Consider the following 18,244-nt stretch of genomic DNA (forward strand, 5'->3'; position numbering starts at 1 on the left):
TTTTCGTGTGTCGTAGCAAAATGCAACATATTTTGGGGTGCAATATAAATTAGCCCTGTCGTGCATGCTGGCTGTTGGATCTCAAGGATTTCCCAGCAAGACGAAGCAGCACGAATATCGAACATAAAAAATGGCTCCACTGCTACAGCAAGACTCTGCCGCTGAGAATAGGAGGGGGTAGGTTGAGGTGGCCCTTCTCCCTGTCATCCTTCCCACCCACCACCCACCCCGGTTAAATGGTACGGTCCGGTTGGCTCGGCTGAAGAAACTATTTGAAGTTTCTTTGGGGCGTGATTGTGATTGGCAGCTGTTATCCAGAGACTGCAGCTCCGCCTCTTGATTGCAACATTCGTCTGCTCAAACTGCTTTACGGCGGCTGAACTCAAGCTGGTGGGATCTGTTTTTTTATGTCGCTGAGCTGGAATATACCGGTAGTACAGAAGGGATTTTAACAGGACTGGTCTCTTACCTGTTTGACTTTAAGGCGGAGAGAACCATAGTATCAGGAGATATATTTAATGTAAAATCGGCGAAGATGGTTTGAGGGATAGGATGGGATTTTTATTTGTTTTGGAGAGGAATAGTCAGGAGTTTTTAATACAATGTTTGATATTATATTTTATATATTACAGTTTTAATATAAAGTCAATTTTATGGTTGGGAGGCAAGGAGAAGGGTAAGATTTCAATTGGGTTTGAGGTAGAATTTCAGAAGGATAGTATAGTTTTACTATTGAACATTTATTGTTTGATGCATGTGTCCCCTCTGCAAAATTTGAACATGTTCTCCCAACATTTGTAAACAAGAGTTAGAAATCCTAAATGAAGACCTTTAATTGACTCAATTATTTATGAAAGACAGACCATCTCTGGTGCATTTTCAAAGTATTTCCCAAAATAGGGAGCTGTCTGGCTGAAGTGATGTTATAAGTATAATCTTTATTGTCATTGTACTTAAATACAATGAAATTGGTTAACAGTTCAAAGTAGTAATTGCTATTTATCTCTGCATCAGTTTTATTTCCAGTTTGTACCATAAAGGCTGATTTTATTACATTCATTATTCAACTGTTAAAGAGGATAACCATTAATACAAAAATGCACATTTAATAAAGTTTACAATATTAACTTTAAAATGTCTGCAGAGACTGGTTAATGAGGCTGAGCCTCCCTTCCCAAGACTTGTGGGCTAACTTTAGGCCTAAATAACTGGGCTGAGGGTGAGAGTGGTTGTTTTCTGGATTCAAGCTGAATTTGTAAGCAGTATCACACATATGGAAAACTACATACCTGACCTGGGAAGCAGCTCCCCAGATTCCTATCATGCAGAGAATTTGGAGGTGACTCCTTGCCAGAGTTAAAAGCTCTATGTTACTCTGCAACTGCTCAAAAGAAGTCCTTTTCCTCATCTTATTTGGTTCCTCCTCTCTGCTTTCGGAAAAATCAAAATTGAAAGAAGTAGGAAGGAAATATAAGTTAGGTCAGATGTCTTCTCCATGCAGATGGCTTGCAACAAAATACCCCCAAGTTGTGTATTTGTACCATAAGGAAACAGCCCCTTCTAGCAGGCATTCAAAAGTAGGGAGGGTGTGCAGTTAAGGGACCAGTTCCAAATGATAGCAAAATATTTTGCACCTAAATTGCTTAAGCAAAATGTGATGTTAGTATTTTGGAATTGCACCTACCTGCATATCAGTGGTGCGTTCTGGACCCTGGCGCAGCCGGTACGCTGCGCACAGGGCCAGGCACCCTAGACAGGCATGCACACTGTGCGTACATGCCATTGCTCTGCGACACCTATCTGGCCAGTGGAGGTCGTGCAGGAGCTGGATGCTTGTGCACACGTGCGCAATGGGCCGGTCGCGTTATTAAACAGCCATGGAACGTGGGCAGACGGGTGGGCCAAACAAGCAACTGTACCGATACGGTGGCCACTTCTCCCGGCTACTACCGGTACCGGGCCATACCACCTGGAACCTACCACTGCAGTATATGTTCTGAAAGACTTGAAATGTTGAGCAAATCTAAACTTGCTTAATAATTGATGCTTAAAACAAAAAGGACGTAGAATTGTGTCTGTGGCTGGGTGCCTTTGTTTAGACCAGACAGACATAAATGTTAAAACATTGACTTAGTGGCTTTCTAGGGGAATCTCCAAAATAATGATAAATCACTTCTGTATTCTCAAAAAGCATGACCATTTTGTGAAAGTTAGATTTTTGTTTTGATGATTATAATACAATTCTTGAGATGTGAAGAGAAGGAATGCAAATAGAAAATCAGAAGGAATATGATAGTAATTAATTGTGCTGCACATATTGTATTTTGAATGCTATTCTGTCCTGCACATATTGTAGGACAGAACAACATTCAAAATGCACTTGCCATTTTACCATTTGATACTGAAGCTCTTGGTGTGAAAATTTATATTTCCACATATATTATTCATATTGAAGTTTTGTGACATTGCAATTCAGCATATAAGGTGCGTTGCAACAAGGCAATATGAAATTTCTCTCACCTCTTTCAGTCGAAAGGATCCATTATGTATTTGAAGGACTAAGAACTATTTTAAATCACAATAATGGCTGTCAATTATCAAATATATTTTGAAACACAAGTCATAATTTGTTCATGGATAGCTCAATATGTTTAATAAAATATTTGTGAAGGTGTGAAAAACAAATGACATTGTACTGAAAGTAGATTATCAACTAAGTATAAACTTTCCAGGAGAAAAAAAATTATTGCACAAAGAAAAAAAAATGTTGTTGATGATTTGTTTCAAACCTTTTATGGAATACGTTAAGGGTTTTTTTATGAAGAAGGTTTATCTCACAAACATTTTTGGAAAACAAATGAAGAAGCCAAGTCTCCCAGAGTTGAAAATGGTGAATGTTCTTGCCTGAGGTTTAAAAAGTTAATATAACTAAAAATATGGATAGGCTGAAACATGTCTCTAGTCCTTTGATGCAGTAATGTTAGCATGTGTTTGTGTTAAAAAGCTGAGATGTAAAATGGAAGAGAACGAGATCTAACCGTTTCATCATTTCAGTGAAAGTAATATTTAAGTTGCTAACCTCACCTGACTGTTTTCTTCTGTGTGCCTGGAACATCAGGTCCAGAAGAAAGACTCTTTTATTATCAAAAACAATACGTGATCATAGAACTGTAATCCAATTGCACGAAAATATGTTTTTATAAATTTAATATTCACTTGGCATGCTTCCATTTTTTTTGGCAAGGTGAAAAAAGCCCTCAGATTTTGAAACAAGCATGATGTAGTGAAAAATAATTACCATGTGTTCAAAGTATGGGTATGACAGCAGTTTAATTATATGAGTATATTAAATGAATGTTAAAGGAACAGCTGAATGTCTATTTGTATCAGCCTTTCAAGGTCACCCATGTCAAGAAACAGATAACACAGAGCTCTCCGGGCTACTGCTCTATATGTTGAAATTTCTTCTATGATCTGGACATTATGGCCCACAAATCTATGAATGAAAGCTTAATATAGCAAATGCATGGCAAATTTTACTTCTCTAACGTTTCTGTGGATACTTATTTTTCCATTTCCTCTTGATACTCAGAGAGTGCAGGGAAGAAAACAGGCTTGGAAAACATATAAGAAAGAAGAAGGATTCAGAATTTTAAATATAAAATTGAGACGTTTTTCTCTTAGGATTATTAGATAAAAAACCTGGGAAAAAGGAAGTTTGTTATTATATATTGACCACTGAGAGAATCCTACTTGCGCAAAAATGAAAAGACATGTCAATTCCCACAATGGAAGAATGGATTATAAAAAAGTGGTAAGAGTTGGCAGAAGTGGCTAAATTAACTGCTTTATTTAAACAAAAGATCATATCCAGTTTGTTTCCACCTGGAAACTGTTTCTGAACTTTATGCTTTAACAGAAAAAAAAGAAACTTTGATTTTAGATTTTGATTATTAGATTAACTGTGTTATGGAAATGGATAATACTAAATATGGAAAGCAAAAAGCTGTGATTGCAGCTGTATTTTCTATTCTCTTGCACTAAAAAAAGTTGGAAGACATTGGGTTTTTTTTAAAACTTGCCTCCTTTCCTTTCTTTCACTTTTCTCTATTCCCTTATGATCTTTTTAAAAATTTGTATTTTATATTATAATAAACTTTAATAAAAGTCTAAAAAAAGGAAAAAAGGCATAAAAATGGCATGGATCTATCCATGAAGTTATCAGGAGTCCAATATGAAGATGTTCCCTTTATGATATACATGTAGTCCACAACCTACTACCGTAATTGAGCCCAGAATTAGTCATATGTCTTGGTAGTAATTAAATGGGTCAATGATCACACCTGATTTTATGACCTTTTTTGTAGCAGTCATTAAGCAAATCCATTTTCTTCAATGGTTTTTTTTTTTTTGCTGAAAACTGGCAAAAAAAGCCCCCCCCCAAAATGTTGTCATGTGATTGTGGGACACTGTAACAATTGTAAATTCCAGTCAGTTGTCAAGTATCCAAAATAGGGTCTCATGATTGGGGCGTGGTGGCCATCAGAACTCTGGGACCAGGTTGTGCGTAGCTTTGAGGTGAATCCATGCTAATTTTGAATGGTCACTAAGTGAGGATTACTTGTAATTAGTCTTTATAATATGGCCTACCTAAAGCCTATATGTATATGAAATTTCATCAGAATGCGTAAAAGACATTAATATTTTATTAAAATAAAAAATGGCAGGGCAAATCTGACATCCTCAAGGCATGTAGTACAAAGCAGCTTAAGATAACTAGCTGATGAACAGCTATATCATTATCAAGGTTCTAATGAGGTTGAACTGCTGGGCACTTCAATGGATTTAGGCAACCAGAACTCTCATGGGTTAATTCTAAGCAAACTACACTAGTTATGATAATCCTTTTAAAATGTTCATGTGCAAAGCTTAATTTACAACCATTCATTTAGTGGCTATTACACTGAAAAAAGTGACATGACTATTTTTCACACTTAATGACTATTGCAGTATCCATATTATCACATGATCAAAATTCAGATGCTTGGCAACTGGTTCATATTTATGATGGTTGCAGTGTTCTGGGGTAATGTGATCACAGGGTTGAAATGAGGACCTCTCAATGCAACCCTGAGCTACAAATATTCTCCTTTATTGAGATCACCTTTTGTGACCTTGTGACAAGCAAAGTCAATGGGGAAACCAGATTCACTTAACTACCATGTTACTAACTTAACAATTGCAATGATTCACTTAACAACTGTGGCATGAAAAATCATAAAATGGGGCAAGCTCACTTAACTGTCTTGCTTAATAACACAAATTTTGGGGTCAATTGGAGTTGTAAGTTGAGGTCTACTGTAAGGGCTACTGGGAATAAACAGAAGGAACAGAGAAGGTCTTAAGGGGCCAAGGTCAACCTTACTGGGCCAAGAGCAGATCACAACTGCCAGAGGAAGGATGCAGAGATAGGAACATCATAGAAGGGGTTTTTCCATGAGATCAAGAGAATTTTCCAGTGGACAAGACCGGTGTTTCATAATTTAGACCACTTATTGATCATAGTAGCATAAGATTAATATGCAGATTATCATTCATGGTAAAGATAGGTATAATCTACAAGAAAATAATGCTAATTTAAAATTGCAGAAGAGGGAAGATAATCCCTTGCTATTTCTCCTCTTATACAATGAAGGATAGGCCACACAATTCCAGTCAAATTGTGCTACTCCTCAAGTTTTCTTCTTTTTCAATCCTACAGATAAGAGTTATTGCCTAAAGAACTGCAAAATAAGACACTCTTTGTAAAACTGTAACAAAAAGATTTGCTACCTGTATTAGAACCAAACAGCCTTTGATTAGACTGCATCATAATGTGTTATTCGTTAAAAATGTTCATATATATCATTTTAGATATTTTTCTGCAATTCAGTAAGATGCTCTTAAATATGTTCCTGAGGCAAAGGGTATGTCTGCCACTTGGGGTAGTCTTCATTTTCCAGAAGTGATCATTCTGGTTAAGGTTAGGGACTTATTAGGATTAGGGTCTGATAGGAAGTGATTTGTGGCGTTCTGGGTCTTTAATACCATACAATACAATAGCAGAGTTGGAAGAGACCTTGGAGGTCTTCTAGTCCAACCCCCTGCCTAGGCAGGAAACCCTATACCGTTTCAGACAAATGGCTATCCAGCATCTTCTTAAACACTTCCAGAGTTGGGGCTTTCACAACTTCTGGAGGCAAGCTATTCCACTAATTAACCTTTCAAACTGTCAGGAAATTTCTCCTCAGTTCTAAGTTGCTTCTCTCCTTGATTAGTTTCCACCCCATTGCTTCTTGTTCTACCCTCAGGTGCCCTGGAGAATAGTTTGACTCCCTCTTCTTTGTGGCAACCCCTGAGATATTGGAACACTGCTTTCATGTCTCCACTAGGCCTTCTTTCTATTAAACTAGACATAACCAGTTCCTGCAACCGTTCTTCATATGTTTTAGTCTCCAGTCCCCTAATCATCTTTGTTGCTCTTCTTTGCACTCTTTCTGGAGTCTCCACATCTTTTCTACATCATGGCGACCAAAACTGAATGCAGTATTCCAAGTGTAGCCTTACCAAGGCATTATAAAGTGGTATTAACACTTCACGTGATCTTGATTCTATCCCTCTGTTTATGCAGCCTAGAACTGTGTTGGCTTTTTTGGCAGCTGCTGCACAATGCTGGCTCATATTTAAATGGATGTCCACTCCAAGATCTCTCACAGTTACTACTATTGAGCAAGGTACCACCTATACTGTACCTGTGCATTTTGTTTTTCTTGCCTAAACGTAGAACCTTGCTCTTTTCACCATTTAATTTCATTTTATTAGATAGTGCCCAATGTTCAAGTTTGTCAAGATCCTTCTGTATCTTAAGCCTATCTTCTGGAGTGTTGGCTATTCCTGCCAGCTTAGTATCATCTGCAAATTTGATGAGTTCCCCATTTATTCCCTCATCCAAATCATTGATGAAGATGTTGAAGAGTACTGGGCCTAAAACAGAGCCTTGGGGTCAGAGGTGGGTTCCTGCCAGTTCGCACCTATTCGGTAGAACCGGTTCGTCAAATCTACCGAACCGGTTAGAAGAGGTTCCACCAGTGGACCCGGAAAGCAGGTCACACCTACAGAAGAGGTTCCAAATTTTTTTGAAACCCACCACTGGTCCTTGGATATGATTATTCTACACTATCATGCTCATATTTATAAAACTCAGTGCCTCTGTGAAAGGTAAGGATGACTACTGCATTTGTAGTGCAATCAGAACATTGCGTATATTGAAGTTGTTTTAATGCAAACCAAAGATGCCTTTTAAAAAACAAGTTTACATCATATTATGCATGCCAGTGCTGTGTGTGAGGTAATTTAAGGTGGTTCTGACAAGTGTCGTCGGCATCTTCATATCCGGTCACATGGGACGCAAGCCACTCCCATCCAGTCACATGGGCAGCAAGCCACTCCCACAAAGGAGGCCACACCCACAGAGTAGGTTCGAACAATTTTTGAAACCCACCATTGGAAGCAATGGAATTAAAATATCCCTGGTTGGGAATCGTCATTTTCTTGATTGTGATACAAAGTGACATGGTTGCACTTGACACCTAGATACTGAAAAAGAATAAACATTGTGCTGATTGATTTTATTTTTACTGTCAATTGTTGTAAAACTTTTCTATAGAATAAAAATGTGTAATATCTTAAAAACAACATCATTTACCTTTTGTATGCAATCAAGTTTTTCTTATGACTGTTTTCTTGCAGAGACTGAAAAGTGTTAAACAAATATATTTGATGTATTTAAAAGACAGCTTGCTGCTGAAAGGTTAAAATTTTAGTGACAGAGGATGAAGAGATGACATTCCCAATTGTGATTTCCTGAAGTAGAGTCAACAACTGAAACATATTTCTTTCTTTCCCAGAAACGGAAGGACAAATCTTATTGTCTTGGTCTTCCCCGGACAGGTAGGGATACAAGATCGGAACAGACATCATCAATTGCCTGGTCCTGAGCCCTTATCAGTTCTTTGTTTTTCTCTGCTTCTTTTGAGACCTTTTGTAAAAAGAAATTGATGAAGTACAATCAAAATTAACTTTTAATGCATTGTAAAATCTTGCTTAAAGAGGTTGTTCTAATTTCTTATTATCATGTACAATATTTATAATCTTCATTCTGTTTATAACTTTCTGGAACTTTTCATATTGCTCCCTTAGTACCTCGTAGTCAATTACATTGTATTTACCTTCTGTTTGCAATCAGGTTTTGTGCACTCTTCTCTAGCAGAGACTGAAAAAGGTGAAACAAATATTTTAGAATGAAGTAGAGAGTCATCAATTTAAACATGTCTATTTCTCTCCCAAAGATGGAAAGACGAATCTTACTATCTTGGTCCTCCCCTGATGGATAGGGATACCAGATTGCAATTTCTCCGCGGGTCGCCCATGAAGCCAATGATGAAAGAAGACTTGGAGGCAGGTCTCTCTCGGGATGGGCCGACCCGGAACAGAGTCCGGAGGCCTCTTTTATTGAGCATACACAAGGAAGGGGGTGGATTCATATAGTCAATGGGGACCAATCATGATTGTGCAAGTTTACAGTATATGGTAACTCATTTACTTCCATGTAGACCTAAAGAATACTCAGTCAATAAATCTTTTATCATCGTGCAAACTTCTAATCCTTAATTAATGTTTGAGAGTTAAACAGTTGTAACCCCTGATTTAATCAACGCTTATAATTAAGAGTCTGTGATTACTGATCTGCTTAGTGTTAGGAGTTAAACAGTTTGTTTTACTGATCCAATCATATGGTTAATTATTGCTTCTATTCTATACGTGTTTCAGCACATCTAATGCCTGCACGTATATTGCAACACCAGATCAGTACAGACATCATCAATGGCTGGTCCCGAGCCCTAACCAGTTGCTTATGACTTTCTGGAATTTTTCCTGTTGGTTCCTTAGGACCTCTCTGTCAGCATCTCTGGCAAAAAGATAATAGAAGAACTAGAACTTCTACAGTCAAACTTAAAAAGAAATAAATCACTTTTTTTTTCAAATGAAAACAATTAACAATTAAGTTAAAATGATACTCATTTTCTAGATTGTGTTTTGTTCTGTTCTCCAGCTCCTTATTCAACTTTACAAGGACAGCCATTTTGCTGGATAAACGGTAGTTCTCTTCCAAGATGCAGAAATTACAAGCAGCAAACATCAGTCATATAATATAAATACGTGGACAAAAAGAGGAGCTTAAAACAGCATTGTAAGGGATATGAATGACTTACAGCTCTTATGGCCAGATCTTCTTCCTCCAGCTCCCTTTCATTCATCAATATCAGTTCTTCCCTCTGCTTCTTTTCTGTATTTTTATGGAAAAACACTTGTTCTCAAGTGTGCAGTCACCAGGTCTTAAGAACTCAGAAAACAAACACGCTCTGGAAACGGTTGGTAACGTTTTATTCAAACCTGAGGCCTGGCACAAATGACAGTTACAAAGTCAGCACTGGTAGTTACTGCCTCCCCGTGTTCTATATATAGGCAAGACCACGCCCCATTCCACCCACTAGCAATTGACGTCAGCATTCCGTTTCTCATTAGCAGTCCACCATCCAGTGCCTGTGCTTCCGGTCTCTGTCTGGCCTCCAACCTCCAATCAATCGGTTTCGATTTTCCCGCTTTCCCCCACCAGGTATGGTGGGGCTTGACACTTGTGCTATTAATATTCACAAAAGACATTACATATTAATCCAACAACAACACTGAAATGTATGACTGGCCATTAAATAGGAAGGATCAGCGGTGATGCAGAGGAAGTATTGCCTCTGTATACCGACACCTACTACAGATTCTCACACAAACAAAATAGTTGGGCTCTTTAATGTCTGTATTTCTGCAGACAGAAATATTTCTTTTTCAGTACTTCATACTCCCTTTCTTCTCTGTCAGCAACTCCTGGCAAAAAAATAACAAAAGAACTAGAATTTGTACAGTCAAACTTAAGATAAAATAAATCACATTTCTTTTTAGAATGAAAACAATTAAAAAGTTAAGTTAAAATGATATTCACTTTCTGGATTGCCTTCCGTTTTCTTCTGCAGTTCCTTATTCTCCCTCATAAGGAAAGCAATTTCACTGGCTAAATGCTTGTTCTCTTCCAACTAAGATGCAGAAATTACAAGAAGCAAACACCAGTCATATAATATAAACACGTGTACAAAAACAGGAAGGGAAATGAATGACTTACAGCTCTTATGGCGAGATCTTTTTCTGTTAAGATCCCTTTCATGCAGTAATGTCATTTGCTTCTTCTGCTCCTTTTCTGTATTCTTATGGAAAAACACTTGTGCTATTAAACAATATTCACAAAAAACATTATATATGAACCCACCAACAACACATAAATTTAAGCCTGGTGATTACAAATGGCACAGTCCATTTAAATCGTAATGCCAGTGCAGGGAAACACTTCTTTTTGCATCCTTTCCCCATTAACTTAAATAGAGTTCAGAACCTCTCCCAAAGACAGTAATTCTGAAGGGTGCTGGCTATTTTCTCATGAAGGTCTTTTAAAAATCAGGAAGAGTTAACTGTGATAGGAAGGATTGTCTTTCTATCCCCACTTCTGCTGCAGGTTCTCACACAGACAAAATATTTGGTTACTCACTTTGGTCTCTTTGTCTTTGTCTGTATTTCTGGACACAGACCTGCCAAAAGAAGGCATTTTGAACACCTGAGGACAAACCAACTGGAGGTGGTGAATTGACTAAGTAATATAAATCATCTAAATATAAACAATATAAACTTGTTGATGTCAAGTTCCAAAAAGGCAGAAAAAACTCCAAACATAAACCTGGTTTGTTAATTCTTTTTTACTGCACTTCTGGCATAAACTAACAATCACAGGAATCAAACCGCAATGAATCCCTTGTTAGGGCTAATTGCCCAGTGTTCCCCACCACCTTTTAACTACTCCTCACTGCCCCACCCACTCCAGCTATGTGACACGGAAGTGCAAAGGTGCATATATCAGCCTCCCAGCTAGGCCAGCCGCCATAGCCTCTGAACATTAGTTTGTTCAGTAACCATGTCCTTGCCCAACTCCCAGTTGGGCTGGCAACTGCATATTGAGAGCGTTGGGCCAAAATGGCAGCTCCGGGATAGCCGGCACACCAGAGCTGACATGGGATGTAATCCACACCTTCTAGAGTCATATCCAGTTACAATGTCCTTTGGCTGCATTCTAACAAGCTCCCCTATAAAAATCTGCTGCTGTACTCCATTTTTTGGTAGCTGCCCCTAAAGGCAAACTGTTTGCTTTTAGGAATAAATATTTTTTCTTTCCTCATGCCTGTCTGAATCTTATTTTTATTTATTCTTGTGCAGCCCCGGCTCGAGTTGAAACCCCAAATTATTATTCTGAAAATATGGCGACCACAAAGGGACTCAAGACTAACCTAGCCATCAGATCTAGTCTGAATAAATTCGGGTTCTGCTCTCAGGCTCACATCTAAAAAAGATCCTCTTGAGTGAGGCGTTCCATTAAAAAAAACAGTTAGGTGGGAGGAGGTGCCCATACTGCTCAAAATATAGCAGTCCTCCCAAGCGAAAGGTTTGAAAACTTAATGGCAGGTAAAGATAGGGAAGCTGTGTATCTCACTTAGGAGGTCTCCCGGGTGTATGCATACACCCCAAACCAATAGGGACACACATGTCAGGTAGGGACAAGAAAAAGAGAACTTTGGCTTCACATTTTTCCCCAACCTCTCCATTAGGAAGGTTTCTGGATGCCTAGTTTAGACAGGAATAAAAAAGCAAAATCCAACAGGATTTATTTTTTAAAAAGTAGACTAAGATATGGGATGAGACTAGTAGTTTAATTTAATTTGACTAAACAAACGTACTTTCAATTGTAATAAAAGAAAAAGTAAAGAAAAAAAGCCTTAAAAGGATTATTATTTTTCAAAGTTAAGTTGTTATTGAGTAAATGAATGTTTCTATAAGTTTTAATTGAAAGAGAATGTTTTACTATCATTGTGTATGTATGCATATTGTAATTTTATGTTTGAGGTAAGACAATGTAAAAAGATGATGTAATTATCCTGTTTTGATGATTTATGAAAATAACCCACAGAAAGCAATATTTTTCTTTCTGTTCTTCACTTTACCTGCATTTATCAGCTCTAGGTAAAAGCTGGAGGCTGAGGGGAAGGAAAGTGGGGGGACTCTTTAATCCCTCTCCACTCTGCAGCTGATTCTAATCTTTTTGCAACTGCTAAACATTTCTTCCCTCTAAATCTCTTTATGAAAATCAATCTGTGAGGAATAATCTTTCCACCTTGGCTTGCCTGGCCAACAAGGCAATGTGGTGAGAAATCTTTTTCTCCTTTTCCTTCCTTTTCTTGTCCCTTCTCCACTAGCGATGGGTCAAGAGTTGTGTTTTGAAAATTCTTGCGTTAAGTGTGTCAAAGATGATTTCCTGTCTGTAATTTGTTTGTCAATGCTGCAAGGACAGTCTGTTAGATAATTTCATCAGTCTAACTTCAGTCAGCTGTTGTCTTCAATGACTTCCTGGTTAACTTACTGCTTTGCTTATCACATGAGCTAATTAAGAGGAAGAAATTGCAAGCCCACAGTCCAGCAAAAACTTGTTTTTCAGTGCAAAGTATACCGGTATTAAAACTAATATTAGCCCCATCAGATTCTGCCTTTGTATGTGAAAAATGCATTATAAGAGATGGGTGGAATGCATGATAAGCACAGCTGCTATGTTTACAGCTTTGGTTTTCATAAATGTATATGCTTTGCTTGTACGAAAGTTATTGATTTGTAACTGCATGTAGAACAAGGAGTTTGAGAAAGGAATGCCATGTTTTAGAAGAGTAGTCTAGGTAGGATGTATAGAATAAGCAGGAGAAAAGTTGATATTGTATATGGTCAGTAATAAAAAAAATTTAAGATGTGATTCAGAAGATCTGAAGCTAGCATATTGTGTGTGGTAAAATGTATATTATTTTGGTATTTTAATTGATGTATCCTAAATAATGCATTTGGAAAAAAGGATACTACAATTTGCCAGATTGAACCCATTTTTTAAAGTATATTGTTTCCAACTCTCTACACAATAAAAAAATGCACTGCAAGAAGTAATACTGGAATTTGTTTTCAATTTGCAATGCTGCAATGCTGCATCAAGTGAAAATGGTGGATGGGTGGGCGGGTATGGCCAGGGGGCATGACAGCGCTCAGCCTCCTGCAGCACTCTGCCAGTCAAAATGGGGCGCAGGGATTAATTACAAAATGTGGGCTTTGCTTTTTGACATACAGACCCAGTGAGCAAGGGGTGTGAACTGCACAGAAAATACACTTTTGTTTGATTATGAAGAAATATCCCCAAAGTCAGATGTACACTAAATGTAGACTGACTTTTAGCTACACATCTTCCTAGCAAACAGCAAATTTTGAAACTCCAGATAAAGAGGATTCATTTTAGTATGAGTAACCACAGTTTGCATGTTGGAGGTTCCTAAAGGAATGCTAGGAAACTCGGTATTTTAAAGAAAATTTGAGGGAGGGATGCAGAATAGCCCTTCTCTGCCTGAGTCTGTAGAGACCTAGCACCTATCAAAACACTGTTTGTGAAGCAACTGATCAACACTGACAGGGGGAAGCCACTAGTATATGAAAATAAGAGCAAGCTCCACTCCCTTCTAGTACTGATGATGTTATCTAGTTTGGTAATGAAACATCTACAAGAAAACCATCAACCTCAGAGAGCACCAAGGACCCCACAGTTCAACCCTGAGCTACAAATATTATATACACTTTTTGGTTAGAGAGACTCAAAGCCTGCCTTATATGAGCTGGCTCCCAGTGGATTTCATTCTAAATTTTGATATGATTTCTGTAAATAAGGAATGTAGAATAATAATGGCTAATCCTTTGATCCTTCATAAATCAAAAAAATACAAAGCTAAGGGATAAACAAATGAAAAACCGATCTGAAAAAAGAAAAGGCTCAGGAAGGAAAAATTGAAAGTGTAAGAAAGAAAGAAGGAAAGAAAGAAAACCAAAAAAGAACGACTTCCAAGTTTCTTTGGTACAGATAGAAGTACAAAATATATCAAACTCTTACTCTAAGACTAACATTTGTCTACATTATTTCCATAATACCATAACTCATCATCAAAGCACAGATCAACTTTTAATTTAAGTTTCTCACAAAAAGTCCAGTAATGGTTCATATCGCTTTAATTATTATTTGTTAAAGAAACCATAACTGATACACTTGAAGCTTTGTGAAATACAATCAGATCAGAAACAATACATTTGACAAGCCTAATGTACAATGATTGATAGTAGCATTATAAAAAGACTTTTCCATGAAATGTTTAAACACTCGGAATTTTTAAACCTGGTAATCTTATGTCAAAAATGGCTAAAATGATATGAGTACCTTTGAAACACTGAATTCTGTGATATGGGTTTCAAGAAGACAAAACTACATTAGTTGTTCAGTGAAGTCTCATTCTAACATTAGCAAAAGGTTTCTCACATACTCTCAAGCAAATATAAAAACTTGCTGGATTTGTGATTATTTGCCCCTATATTGCCCCTATATATTCTAAAATTTTAGCAACTAACGGGATATATATAAAACTAATAGCTGTATTTTAAAGTCATTGCACTAGCTTTTTACAGTGATAATAAGACCACTTTAGAGACCACTGTAGAGCCTCTAGCTATGGCATTTTGCTCCATTAGGAATTATGTTGCCTTTTTTTTCCTGCTTCCTTTATGTTGTGCTAAATAGACAAATTATTAAGAAAAATCATTTAAGGAGTAGAGCTTTAGAGGATGGCGAGAAAGGAACTCCTCTGAAGAAACAGATTGATTCTCAATGAATATTCACTTTTCTTTTATCAAAACAAAAATCAGGGACATTTTTAACACATAGTTCTTTTATATTTTTAAACATAATCTTAATAGGTTACATTCATGCTTAATTACCTTTAGATGCCGCTGAAAATAATGGAAATGTCAATCATGCAATTTATTTTATTACTTACTTTTTTAAGATCTTACTTTTTTGAAGATCTTCAGAGATGCAGAGAGGCTGACCCACTGGCAGAGAAGACAGAATGTTTTATTCAGATGATGGTGAAGCAGTAAGAACATGAAGTCTAAGGAAAACATTTTCACCAGCTTCTGAATAAAAGACTTCGGCTGGCCAGCAGGCCTAGGCCTGGCAAGCAGCAGCTTCAGGGATTGAGGCAGCAACAGCAGCAGCCAATGAAAGGAGAGATAGCTTCCTTTGTGTCCTAGGGCTGAAATGCAAGGCCCTTGCTGATTGGCTGCCACGCCACAATTCCCTGAAGTTGCTCATTCGAACTAACCAGTCAGCAGCAAGCAGACTGGGCCCAAACTAAGCCTGACCAGACTGAGTAAAAACTAAGCCTGCAGGCCCTCATGGCAGAGAAGCCGAAGACTTTTATTCAGATGGGGAAAGCTGTTTTCCTTACATCTCACGTTCTTACCGCTCCACTGGCTTCTGTATAAAAAACTTCGGCTTCTCTGTCATGTGACTCAGCCTCTTCTGCAGCTCTTCGAAAAGTAAGTACAATAAACCCATGGGAAATGGAGTGGGGAAGACGGATCGGGCCCAGGGACCAGAGATGGGTTCCTACCAGTTTGCACCTATTCGGTAGAACCGGTTCGTCAAATCTACCGAACCAGTTAGAAGAGGTTCCACCAGTGGACCCGGAAAGTAGGCCACACCTACAGAAGAGGTTCCAAAAAATTTTGAAACCCACCACTGGTCCTTGGATATGATTATTCTACACTATCATGTTCATATTTATAAAACTCAGTGCCTCTGTGAAAGGTAAGGATGACTACTGCGTTTGTGGTGCAATCAGAACATTGCGTGTGTTGAAGTTGTTTTAACGCAAACCAAAGATGCCTTTTAAAAAACAAGTTTACATCATATTCTTATGCATGCCAGTGCTGCGTGTGAGGGTAATTTAAGGTGGTTCTGACAAGTGTCGTCGGCATCTTCATATCCAGTCACATGGGTGGCAAGCCACTCCCATCCGGTCACATGGGCGGCAAGCCACTCCCACAAAGGAGGCCACACCCACAGAGTAGGTTCGAACAATTTTTGAAACCCACCACTGCTTGGGGTAGTCCCCTGCATACTTCCACTACAAAGCTTCCCTAAGAATTCAGAGAACAAGTGGAGGAGCTGCTGTGTGTCCATACTCACATATAATCAAAAAGCACATTCCTTGTGTGATTTATTTCAATAAGGTTTTCAAAGATTGCATAGAGAATCATGTTGACTCTGTTGGGGGTGGGGCTCTGTAAATCTAATTTCGGCTCTGAGGTTACTGTTCCTGATCAATGAATAGTGCTCAGAGCACCCCTGATCAGGACTCAAGTCAAAACAATACAAAGTATATCCTCGGTTAAACTCTTCCCGGCTGATTAACATCGGCCTGTCTTTCATGCCTTTGCCTGTTGCTTGCACCATCTGCATGTACTCTCTCACAAAAAGACTATGCTCATAATCACGCTGAAGAGGCTTTGCGGGGATTTGTTCGCCATCACAATGCAGGGCGCAAAAATTGACATTGCAGTGTTGAAAATTGAATGGGTTTCTTTCATAATCACCACTAAAAGATGCATTGTCCACAAACCCAATCACTAATTGTTTAGGCAGCTGCCCCAGAAATAGATTTTCCTGATTACACACAAGACTACCTATGGAGATGCTATAAACCTTCATCCCCACTTGATCAATGGGGTATTTGACATTGGAAGTGAGCAAAGCTTCTGCATGGCCAAGGCGCATTCCCGGGGCTACTTTTACACGTTTTACAAAGAGAGAAGCCGCCAGGAGTTGCAATTTGTAATTCTCATTGCCACCCTTCATCACGCAAAATTCATTTCTGCTTCTTGTGAGTTTGACTTTCACATCTACGCCATTAATTAGCAGTCTGTCTTGAAAAAACAGATCGCTATGCAGAGGCCCAAGCAGTTCCCATTTACAACTACTGGCCATGTGTCTCGCTCTCGCTTTGAAACCAGAGTTCCCAGCCGCTGTCAGTAGAGTACTCTCCATGAGGTCCGAGTCATCTTTGTAAAAAACCCCAGAGGTAAATTGGGTACCGAGTGCATCACCACCAAAGTTGAGAATCAGTTCAATTATGGCCCGATAAGAATAGCAATGATGGCTCTGTGTAATGAGCCGATCTCCCAAAGTAACATCCAGCTGGTTAAACAGTGATGCTATGGGGTGGTTGGTCAGGACCATGCTTGCTCCATCATCAATATCCGACCTGTCAGTTTTTACAATCTTGCAACTCACATACAGAAGGGTGTTGTTTAAATTCGTGTTTATGCTCACCATGCCCCGTGACGAAAAATTCCAGGGGGGCATTGGGCGTTAGCGCTGATAAAGGAGGGATCTCGACATAGGTACTGTTTTCAATACTGGTCTGTGTAGGCGCCAGTTGAAAAAGATCCAGTTCAGATTTAACACATTCCTCTGAAGCAGAATGAATAAATGACATAATGTATTAGAATATGTCTTCCTTGTCACAGGGTTTCCTCTTCTGTGCACGTCTCCTCTTGGTATGACGGGGCTTTTTCACAAGTCTTCTCTTTTTAAACGGTATAGGCGGGCCCAATGAGTAATTATTCTTGACTATGACCAGCCCTGATCCATCGTGCCCGCTCTCAACAACACGAGATACAAGATGCCCCGCAACATCTCTGTTGATGTTTTTGGCAGCAGATTTCACATGCGGCTTTATGATTTCTAATCCTCACCTCAAAAAAGGCATTGCTTTTCGAAAAAGTCCACGGAACAACCCACCTAAACTGGTCCCGTACATAATGGGGGCTCCTCGGAAGCCTGGAAGGCCTCCCCCGGCTTGTGCCCTGTAGTAAGCCACGTAGTCTTAAGGTCTCCCATGCTCCTTGTTTACAACCATCCTTCACTTTTCCGAGGCCTAAAATGAAGCTTGACAATCACCTTCCCGTGAGAAAAATGCACGTTTTTGTCGTGGTCGGTTTTGATTTTTATAGTAACGGTATCGATGTGATGTTTGCTGACTGGCACATAATGTGGACGGTCATAGGTCATAGTTATGAAATCATTGTCCTGCCCCCTCACAGGCACACAGCGTAGTAATGGTACATAGAAGTCACTTACTTT

General features: G+C 38.7%; 1 protein-coding gene and 1 long non-coding RNA gene across 3 annotated transcripts; both read right to left on the reverse strand.

Annotated features, from left to right (window-relative positions):
- Nucleotides 1–8,898: 8,898 nt before the first annotated feature.
- Nucleotides 8,899–15,263, reverse strand: LOC106553990 (uncharacterized). Of its 2 annotated transcripts, none has more exons than XR_015696776.1 (6): nt 15,093–15,263; nt 10,691–10,730; nt 10,271–10,352; nt 10,094–10,184; nt 9,312–9,978; nt 8,899–9,007 (listed from the first exon to the last, which is right to left on the reverse strand). It is a non-coding gene; the product is annotated as an uncharacterized LOC106553990 (long non-coding RNA). The 2 variants fall into 2 exon arrangements; XR_015696777.1 differs by having other exon boundaries at nt 8,905–9,204.
- A 1,073-nt stretch (nt 15,264–16,336) lies between these two features.
- On the reverse strand, nt 16,337–17,464 carry LOC148045531 (uncharacterized protein F54H12.2-like). Its single transcript, XM_087717028.1, has one exon. The coding sequence runs from the start codon at nt 17,462–17,464 to the stop codon at nt 16,337–16,339; it is 1,128 nt and encodes a 375-aa protein (XP_087573154.1).
- Nucleotides 17,465–18,244: the final 780 nt, after the last annotated feature.

This window comes from Thamnophis sirtalis, unplaced genomic scaffold (assembly GCF_051295495.1).
Source record: "Thamnophis sirtalis isolate CommonGarterSnake01/CBP01778 unplaced genomic scaffold, rThaSir2_p1.2 scaffold_5, whole genome shotgun sequence".
Lineage (NCBI taxonomy): Eukaryota > Metazoa > Chordata > Lepidosauria > Squamata > Natricidae > Thamnophis > Thamnophis sirtalis.

Excerpts from the sequence above, each read along its gene's own strand:
- LOC148045531 (XM_087717028.1), bottom strand. The coding sequence starts at position 17,464 with ATGCCCCCCTGGAATTTTTCGTCACGGGGCATGGTGAGCATAAACACG.